Below are 10018 nucleotides of genomic sequence, written 5' to 3'. Positions count from 1 at the left end.
TGCAAAAGCAGCGATTAGGTGAATTATATAATTAAATGAAATAGTTACCCATTTATGTTGCGTGAATAGCTTCCTCCATTGCCTTGGTTACGAGGGAATTAGCTCATCATAGTATAAATGCTCTCAAAATAATTTATTACGGCTCAAAAATGGTTTACAAATGATGAGAAGAAGAGAAAATGGTGTAACAGCTAATGTGCGACCCACACGAAGCGTCACACAAGAACGATACATATGAAATGCTGTAGTCTTTGGGAAACTACGACCCACACTCCACTGTCGCTGTCACTATTGAAGAACGACAGTCTCTTACAGTCTATTGTTCTTTGTGTTCATCTTCATGCAGCAGCAGAAACAGAGTTTTGTTAAACTCTGATTTCGTTTTCTCTAGCTCTCCCTAGCTCCCAAAACTCTCGACACCCTCTCTAGTAGACCCAAAGATCCTATTTATACCCAACAACAGCTCCAAATCTCGCCAATAACTCCAATATAATTCTTCATTATGCGGGCAGTGAATAACAATATTTTCCGAATATTTTCTTACCAAACTTGGAATTTCTTGCGTAAACTTCCTCCCTCCACGCTCCAAATTGATTCTTCACGACCCAAAGTGATGCTCGAGCCATTCCACATCATCAGAACACGTCCATAACTCTCCATGACGCGTGATTATCATCCTCCAGTGCATGCTTGCCCTGTTTTGAACTCGAGAATCAAAACACGTATTCCATCCAAATTTGATCAAAACCACCACCCAAACTTTGTTCCTTATGCCAAATCACATCTTTCTGCCAATTTTCAGCGATTGAATCGCACTCTAACCCATTCATTTTGACAATCAAAATTCTGCCAGTCGAAAACTTCATTTCCCGCCAAAAACACAAATTCAAATTGTTGAAGAATGTGCCCCTTATCCAGAGTGCTGGGGTGCGAATATCAATTGGGGTGGAAATAGTAATTTTTTGGGTTCCTCCGGGACATTTCTGGGACGCTTCCGGTGCATTTCTGGGGTGTAAAACACTGCTTTTTGAGCCCATTTCGCCGCAAGGGCTTATTTCTCTAAAATTTCCTACAAGAACACAAAATAACACAATAAGTACTTAATCGAGTCTAACAATACAGAACATTGAGAACAAAATAGACACATAAATGCGTCTATCAAAAGGTATCCTTTTCTGGATAAGCCCTCTCGGCAAATGCAGTAACAGTGACAGCATCAAATTTTTGGTGCGCATGTTGTATCCCGTTTCATAGTACACAATCAAATACCGCCAAGCGGACCTCATCACACTCATTTTCTATATTCCATACCTTATTCTTTTGACGTTTCAAAACACGAACAATATTTTTATGATCCTAAAAAAACAACATCATATCTTATATACTAATATATAAAAGAAAGAACAATATATGTAAAAATATAATAAAATGACTGAGAAATCTAAATCTTGAGGGTTAAGATTGAACCATACCTTTGTCGCAAAGATCTTGGCAGCCCATGAGTTTTTGTAGCCCATCAATACCTCCCCGCCATCTCTTGGAGTACCATATGTTGGATTCTTTGGCGGCAAACACAAATCCTTATGAGGAATGTATGAATATCTAGTACAAGGCTTTTTCGGCGTCTTTCTAGGTCTCTTTACCACTATGTCTGCTTGTTCCTCTTCTTCTTCCTCTTCATCCGAGTCATCCTCTGATCCATCATCATCCTTATCTCCATCCTTGTCTCCGTCTTCCTCATCTTTTTCACCCTCATCATCGCCACCCTCTTTTCCTCCTCCTTGAGCTAGTTCATCTTCTCCGCCTTGATTATGTTCTTGACTGCCCATCTCTTCCACAATCTCTTCATTAACTTGTTGGCTTACGTTGTCAACATTATATCTATTGACACCATCTTGGATGACAACACCCGGTAATGACCCACCTCCATACTTAGCATTTTTGGTTCCACAATTACCGGCACCACAATGTACTTTGCCTCGAGGCGTGGGAGTTCTCAGATCTTCCAGTAAAGGTTGTTTTCCTCTAATCAAGAAAACAAAATATATTAGCTTAACCGATAAATGATTGACTAAATCAGATGCAACATAAGGGTTCTCAGCGTCAGGTTCGGTTTGAATAGGTTTTTTGCGAACACACTGAACTCCACATGTGTGAAAATACTGAAGAGTTCGGTTTGTCAAGTTTTTTGCGAATAAACCGAACTCAACATTGGTCACTAATAGTAAATAGTTCGGTTTGTCAAAGTTTTTTGCGATCAAACCGAACTCCACATGTGTGCAAATACTGAAGAGTTCGGTTTGTCAAGGTTTTTTGCGAATAAACCGAACTCAACATTGGTAACTAATAGTGAAGAGTTCGGTTTGTCAAGGTTTTTTGCGAAAAAACCGAACTCCGCATGTATGCAACACAACATAGTTGGACAAGTTCGGTTAAATTGAAACTCAACATATAGGGCAAAATAGCATAGTTCGGTTATATTGAAATTTGTTTTTTTTTGGTAAAGTTCGGTTACTAAATAGTTTTAGAATATTATGCGAACCAACCGAACAAGATAGCCCAGTTCGGTTACACAAAAACTCAAAACAGCGGGAAAAATTGCACAGTTCGGTTACAAGTGAAAAAAAAAATTGTTGCAAAACTAGTGAAGTTCGGTTAGAAAAAAGTTTTAGGATTTTTTGCGAACTAACCGAACTGGCAGTTCGGTGACCCGGTTTTGAATCCTATAAAACCGAACTGTTCTTTGTGTTCTTCCTTTCAGGAAGTTCGGTTAACAAACTAGGGTTTTCTAGAAATTCATCCTAACCGAACAGCGCACTGTAACTCCCATTCGAACCCTATTTTGATGATTTCTATTCAATTAAACGAATCAAAATCAAATTAAAAGTATGGGTTTGTTGGAAAATACCTGCGAATCGGTCTCATGGCAGAATCAGGCTTCTTACTGCGTCTATTATATTGGATTATGGATTCACTTGGCTCTTCCATTTCTTTATGAATCTCAAAATCACTTGGTTGATTTGCTAGATGTCCTAATGGGGGACCTGCTCCTGGGAGTCTATTGGTTTTCTTTCGAAGAACCATTCTTATAGTCGATTGATTAATCGACGATGAAAATTTTATGAATCGATGAAGATGATGTTGAAATGGGGGAAGAGAAAAGAAGAAGAGGAGAACAGTTCCTCAAAACTGTTTTTTTTTTTTTGTGCGGCTAGGTTAGATTAGGATTATATTTAGGTTTTTCTTTTTGATTAAGTTAGACGTAGTTATTAGGTTAGGGTTAATTTAATTAGGGTAAGGGCCAAATTAGTAATCTCATCTGATTTTAGGACATCACTTAACATTGTAGGGTAGGTGGCCTAATACGACCATGGTCCCCCAAAAAAAACCATGGTCCCCAAAAAATCGTTCTACTTTTAGGGTAATATGTTAACGATGGCATTATCCAACGGATAGAAATGGTTGAGATTTAACCATCAAGCATCGTGGGATTGTATAAGGTATGGTTCATTGGTTCAAGCCTTTAAGGTTCGAAACGTCCCATAGATCATTGTCGTTGTCTTATATCGATTCGTTCCCGTGATATATATAACAAAAATCATTTTTTATAGGAAGAGAGAATATAATAGATCAAGAAAGTATGTACAGATAAACTACCAGAAGTAGTAAAGAAAAAGAGAAAACAAACAGAATAGTTAATAAAAAACAGATGCCCAGTTGAGTATTGTTTGTAAAAAAATTGTGTGTATATTGTTTTCAGCTGCAGTCGCCCAAGAAAGAACTAGAGTCTTAGCTTTCTCGCACAGATCTCCATCCATCTTAAATCTATACTTGTATTGAAAAATACGACGATTTTCTCTCATTCCATAACGTCCGAATAATTGTTGTCGGGATTAAATTTCAGATGACTTTCCAAGAATTACTAGCAATGCAATTGCTCGGCCAGGAAAGAGCTAAAACATAAACGGAACTAGAAAAATACCATGCCCAATCCTTATCAGGTGTAAGTGCAGACCAAAAAGCATGTGCCACCTTACAATGAATTAAGATGTGGTCTTGAGATTTTGTGCTATCTCCACAAAGAATACAACAATTGTCCATGTTTTTCGATGTAACATATCTATCGAATTAAGCTTCCCATGAACAGCACACCACATTAGAAAATTTATTTTAGGAGGAATACAAGCTTGCCATACAAACCTCCAAGGGAAATTATCCATACCATCTTCTGCAGTCTCCTTTGTGTATAAAGACTTAACGGAAAAGATTCCAGAAGTGTCTAGATTCCATCTTCTTGTGTCAGGTAAGTTATCCAATGTAGGTGGAGTAGAACCAATAAGGAGTAACATAAAGGATAATAAGTTGACTTCAAAAATGGATAACACTCTTTTGAAGTCAAACTTCCAGGCGCCTTCTGCAGAAATATGAACAAAGACACTGTCATCTTTTAATCTGTCTAATTTGTGAAGCAATGAGAACTTCACATCCAAACTTGAGTCGCCCACCCACTTGTCATGCCAAAAAGATATCCGTGAACCAGAATGAAGACTTAAATTGGAGTTTATAGTAATCAATTGATTCATCTCAGCAATTTTTCTCCAACAGGATACACCATGAGCTTCCTTTATGTTGCCAGGTACCAAAAAAGAGAAGGAAGAACCATACTTTTACACAATGACTTTGTACCAGAGATGAGATTTTTCTACACCAAATATCCAACACCATTTGGCAAATAAAGCTTGGTTCATAACTCTTAAGTTAAGAACACCCAAGCCACCTTTTTCTTTGGAAGAACAGACTAAGTCCCTATTTACAAGATTGGAGACTTTAGAATCAGAGTTCTTTCCCCGTAGAAAGTTTCTCATCTTCTTTTCTAAGATGTTGATAACTGAGATTGGAGCCTTGAACAAGGAGAAATAGTACAAGGGTAAAGAGATAAAATGCATTTAAGAAGAGCTAATAGACAAATCAGCACGGCACAACACGCGGCACGTGTTAGCACGCGGCACAGCACGGCACACGAAGAAAGTACGCCACATCATGCGTAAAATACTACACAACACATCACATTTGATGCATATATCACAAAAAAAATTCATTATTTTAGCCAATTTCTGATATTTGTTTTCCTTATGCTAATTTATTTTTGTAATAATAATACATGTACTAACAAAATATCTCAAAAGTATTTATTTTTAAAACATAAAATAAGTGCGTTAGCACAGCACGGCACAACACGCTTATTTTTTGGCACAACACAGCACGACACGCCATTTAACACAGCACAACACGTCTGAATCTCTGACACAACACAACACAGCACGCAACACGCCAAGCACATGACTTCGTGGGCTGGGCTGTGCCGGCCCGTCGTGTTTTACACCGCCACCGGACACGACTCGGTTCCAGGTAGCTATTGACATCCCTAGATTTTGCAATTATCAAATGGAAACGTAATGAAGATGTTGGAAATGGTATATCCAAATGCAGCCAAGAATTTGAATTCAAGTAGGTAAGATGATTTTCCTTGACAAACTCCAATCTTTTGAGTACACAGTTTCCGAGTGGTCCAAGACCACGGTTGGCCAAGAGTGACTGAAAGATTATATGTAAATCACAAAAAATACTATGGGCCGAGAATAGGCAACCTCACAAGCAAGTGGCACAGACACATGCCATTACTTGATGGGTTTCACGGACGCTGCATTTTTCGAGCCGTGTCCGTGTCGGACACAAGACGTGTGTGCAACGCTGACACGATGCGTGTTTGACGCACCAATGTGCACGTCCTGCGCACGTCTGGTTTGGACTCACTGATAACTCGGGTCTTAAGCGTTTTTTTTCCTGCATTTTCATTTAAATTTCTTCCTTTATTTTTACGATCATTAACTAAATGAAGAAAGACAAACATTGAGATCAATCATTTAAGTCTTTATTAGGATTTTGTAATTGGAAATGACATCACGTATATCCTTGGTTGGGCATGTCTTGTTCTAATAATGCATTTTGATTGTGTCATGTGTTTAATAGTGATTGATTGCTTGACCTTCGGCGTCTATAAATATACGATCTTTTCTTTTGAAATTTATATACATATAGCACATTTTCTAATTTTTTGGATCGAACCACTTGACTTTATTATATAAATACATAATTGTATATAAATAAAATATGTTTATATGTGTCCATGTCCTAATTTTTTGATAATTTTGTAGTGTCGGCGTCCGCGTCTATGCAACCCAGCTTAATGAAAAAAAAAAAAACGACACAAACAACAAAGAATGAACACCCTTAAACTCGTCCTTCACATTTGGGGGGGGACCCACCTCCCACCGTGGGAGTTCTGTGAAAAAGAAAACTGAAACTTCCCCATCTTGTTTTTCCTGACAGAAATTAAATCGGAAGTCGTTTGTATTTTGGCTATTTTGATAATTTTGTGAACAATTATGTTGTTTTGGTTTGAATGAATTGAAAAATAATTTCCATCCAAAATAAATAAAATATGAGGGTGTGAACAACTTCCAAGACGATAATTTACCATAAGGTAGTAATTTATATCTGCCTCCCATATAGTAAATTATGAGGGCGCAAAAAGCTTTTTAGACGTTGAACTCTGGTGGTTGGTATCACCAAGAAAAGGTTCTCCATCTGCATCTCCGAAAGATATCGGGATATATCGTGCTACCAGCATCTCCGAAGACTATATGTGATATATCGTGCTGCATCTGTCGAAAACTATCGTGCTTGTTAGATTATATTAACGAAGAAATTATTACACTAATCATATGCATGCATAAACTAAACAACTATTCATGTTGTAAAATTTTAAAGAACTGCGAACAGTATGTCCACGACTCCACGCACTACCGAACCACGATCCATATTTTAACAATAGATTTTCTGCCTAAGCATCGACTATACCAGTAATTTATTTCTTCTTCATTCTGATCATACCTAGAAGATAATTTGTAGCACAATCACTAATTCGTTCATTTTTTAGGTCCTGAAACAAGGTCAAAGCAGAGCAGACAAAGGATGGGGGATAGATCGATCCTCCAAAAGCTACAGACAGATTGTGCAACTCCTCTTAGTGTACTTTTAAGGGTTGCATATTCAATGATTGATGAAATGAGATGTGGACTTTCTGTTGCCGGTGGAGGTGATCTTAAGATGCTTCTCAGTTATGTTAATAGCTTCCCTACAGGGTATGTTCTAATTCCTACATTTGATTTCTTATGCTCGTATTATTTTGTATTTCATGTCACCTTAAACTTCAACGTATATTGTTCGACATTTCGTGTATAGCAGGATTTGTTATACATTAAAGCAAATTTTGTTTTGCGGGTATAATTTACTGTTGACATGAAACCCAATACTGTTAATCTTTTTTGTTTATATATTTTTTTTTTTGTAAATTGATCGACGATTAGGCCGAAGAGAGGGTTGTTTTATGCTTTGGATATTGGAGGGACCAATTTTCGTGTGTTAAGGATACTGTTAGATGGGGAAGGTAATCTTGACCGGGATGGCACTGAGATGAAATCCTGGGAGATACATGAAGATCAGAAGACTGGTACTAAAGAGGTGATAAGCATAGCATAGGCTTTTCACTGCTTTTAGATCATTTTTCTTCTTTATTTCCTTTGATTCTCTGCTATATATCCTCTGGAATTCATATTAGCATTTGCCTTATGCCAGGGGTTATTTGGTTTTATCGCCTCGGCTCTGCGGGAATTAGTAGATCGGGAATTTGAGATATACAAAATTCAACGAGAAACTGAAAGGAAGATAGGTTTTACATTTTCATTCCCTGTAAACCAGACGGCTATTAATGAAGGGACATTAATCGAATGGACAAAAGGGTTCGATGTCTCAGATACAGTGCGTATTACTTGTTCCTTTCATCAAACTCATACTATTGAATGATTAACCAAATAGCGTAAGCATGGCATTATAATTTGTCGGTTTTAATGGATCAAAAAACCGGTGATTTGTGCAGGTAGGAGAAAATGTAGTTGCCTGTTTGGAAGAAGCTCTAGTAAGATTAAACCTTAATATGTTTTCAGTAACTGCGCTGGTAAGTTCTGTCATTGGTCGTCTGTTTGTAGCTTAGTGCACGTCTTTGCTATGACACCAAGTATAAGCCAATGATGCCTAGAGAAACTAATACACTTGTTGAATGCAGGTTAATGATGCCGTGGGAACGCTCGCTGGAGCAATATACACGGACAGTGATGTGAAAGTTGCTGTCATTTTGGGCACTGGAACTAATGCGTGTTACATAGAACGTATGGATGCCATTCCTAATATAGTGGAGGAGGATGGACATACGGTGTGTAACCAATTCTATTTAAATTCCATAATCATAATTTAGACAGTTTCTAATCAAGATTTCAGAATCGTCGTATGTGTTTGAGCTCTATAAGTTGTCTTCATTAAATTTCAGATCATTAATACAGAGTGGGGAGCGTTCTCTCAAGGAGTACTCCCTTTAACAGAATTTGATCAACACTTGGGTGATAATGATGAGGGTAGACAAGTAAGTAAACCCAAAATTATTTATTTGTGTTCTGGTTGCAATATTTGATGTTTCGAGTTCTCTTTTAACTCCTTTACCAATAAGCTAAACTTGTACTCCAAATATTTTCAATTTCCCTAAACAGATATTTGAGAAGATGATTTCTGGTAAATACCTAGGCGCAATTATGAGCCGAATTTTGCTCGAGATGGCTCGATCAGAAAATTTGTTTGGTGAAGACTATACAGGGACTGTTGTTCTAAGGCAAATATTATTCCTTAACCCCTTACATATGTAGTCAATTTTGTGGTCATAGGTGGCTGGGGTAACAATACCACGGAGCACAAGCCATTTCACGTAGCAGTAGTAGTAAATTTCCTTTGTTAATTTTCTCGAAAATATTGTCAAGACTTCAACGTAAATGCGACCTTGATCAGAAAACCATTCTACTTTACAGTACCGCGGATATAAATAAAATGCATAGTGACGATACGGACGAACTCGAGACTGTTGGATCAACACTAAACGAAATACTTAATGTAAGTTCTCTTATCGGTCTGTCTAACTTTGTATTCTGATCAGCTGAAGAATGTTCTAGTACTTCAAATCATCGATGAAATTAAATTGTGTACGCTATGTTTTAATTTGCGAACAGGTACATACAACCTTAGAGGTAAGAAGAACTGTTGTAAATGTGATTGATACTATTGTCAAAAGAGCAGCACGATTAGCAGGTGCAGGCATTGTCGCAATTCTTCAGAAAATGGAACTAGATACGCCGGGACTTATTCATGAGAAGAGGACCGTGGTGGCTATTTCTGGAAGTTTGTATCAGAAATATGAAAAGTACCAATTATATCTCAAACAAGTAGTCACCGAGCTACTTGGGTCCTACGTGGTTATAATACAATTCCCGGATGCTTCCGGTATTGGAGCTGCTTTATTAGCTGATACTACTGCATAGAAGAAAAATAAATTGGCCGAAGACGAGAGTGACAATCTGAAGTAATACCGTTTTTTCTTTTTAATTGTGTGAGAGAGCACTTAATTTTATTTTACGTATGTTTGTTTTTATTTTAAAAGTTGGAGAAGAAAAACTTTAAAAGCTCTTGATATGAATGCTTTTAAAACTTCAAACAATATACAAAATGAATGCTATATGATTATATTTTACTTGGCACCAGAACAACGATGACCATAATTCATCTATCTGTCAGTGCTGAAGTTTGGTTGGCAAACGTAAGCGCGAATGAAGAATGCAACAAGAAAGTTGCTTTGCAAGATGATGGAGAAGACATATGAAACAATGTTATCATAAGTGACGAACTTTAAATTTTGGATCAAAGATTGTTAATAAATGAAATACATTGCTTTGGGAAAATTAGTGATTTGGTTTCAAATGGATACTAAATTCGCGCGGATGTAAATTCTGTGTCAAATAAAAAGGACTCCAAATGCCAATTGAGCTTACTCCAAACATTAACATTTCCTCCAACTAAG

The 10018-nt window shown here is 37.3% G+C and overlaps 2 protein-coding genes across 2 annotated transcripts; both read left to right on the top strand.

The window, feature by feature from the left end:
* The first annotated feature begins 7035 nt into the window (after positions 1-7035).
* On the top strand, positions 7036-8816 carry LOC113311489 (hexokinase-2, chloroplastic-like). The gene is made up of 7 exons (XM_026560323.1): positions 7036-7205; positions 7431-7584; positions 7699-7881; positions 8000-8077; positions 8186-8332; positions 8447-8539; positions 8664-8816. The coding sequence occupies exons 1-7, from the start codon at positions 7036-7038 to the stop codon at positions 8814-8816; spliced, it is 978 nt and encodes a 325-aa protein (XP_026416108.1).
* Positions 8817-8980: 164 nt separating this feature from the next.
* LOC113308728 (hexokinase-like 1 protein) lies at positions 8981-9750 on the top strand. The gene is made up of 2 exons (XM_026557194.1): positions 8981-9057; positions 9174-9750. The coding sequence occupies exons 1-2, from the start codon at positions 8995-8997 to the stop codon at positions 9480-9482; spliced, it is 372 nt and encodes a 123-aa protein (XP_026412979.1). The 5' UTR covers positions 8981-8994; the 3' UTR covers positions 9483-9750.
* The last annotated feature ends 268 nt before the right edge of the window (positions 9751-10018 follow it).

The sequence above is a fragment of the Papaver somniferum genome, chromosome 9, assembly GCF_003573695.1.
Source record: "Papaver somniferum cultivar HN1 chromosome 9, ASM357369v1, whole genome shotgun sequence".
Classification (NCBI taxonomy): Eukaryota; Viridiplantae; Streptophyta; class Magnoliopsida; order Ranunculales; family Papaveraceae; genus Papaver; species Papaver somniferum.
The sequence above is the reverse complement of the archived record's forward strand: the minus strand, read 5'-3'. Positions and strand labels throughout refer to the sequence as shown.

Excerpts from the sequence above, each read along its gene's own strand:
- LOC113311489 (XM_026560323.1), top strand. The coding sequence starts at position 7,036 with ATGGGGGATAGATCGATCCTCCAAAAGCTACAGACAGATTGTGCAACT. Across the intron at positions 7,206-7,430 it reads GTTAATAGCTTCCCTACAGG|GCCGAAGAGAGGGTTGTTTT; the intron begins GTATGTTCTAAT and ends ATCGACGATTAG. Across the intron at positions 7,882-7,999 it reads GGTTCGATGTCTCAGATACA|GTAGGAGAAAATGTAGTTGC; the intron begins GTGCGTATTACT and ends TGATTTGTGCAG.
- LOC113308728 (XM_026557194.1), top strand. The coding sequence starts at position 8,995 with ATGCATAGTGACGATACGGACGAACTCGAGACTGTTGGATCAACACTA. Across the intron at positions 9,058-9,173 it reads CACTAAACGAAATACTTAAT|GTACATACAACCTTAGAGGT; the intron begins GTAAGTTCTCTT and ends ATTTGCGAACAG.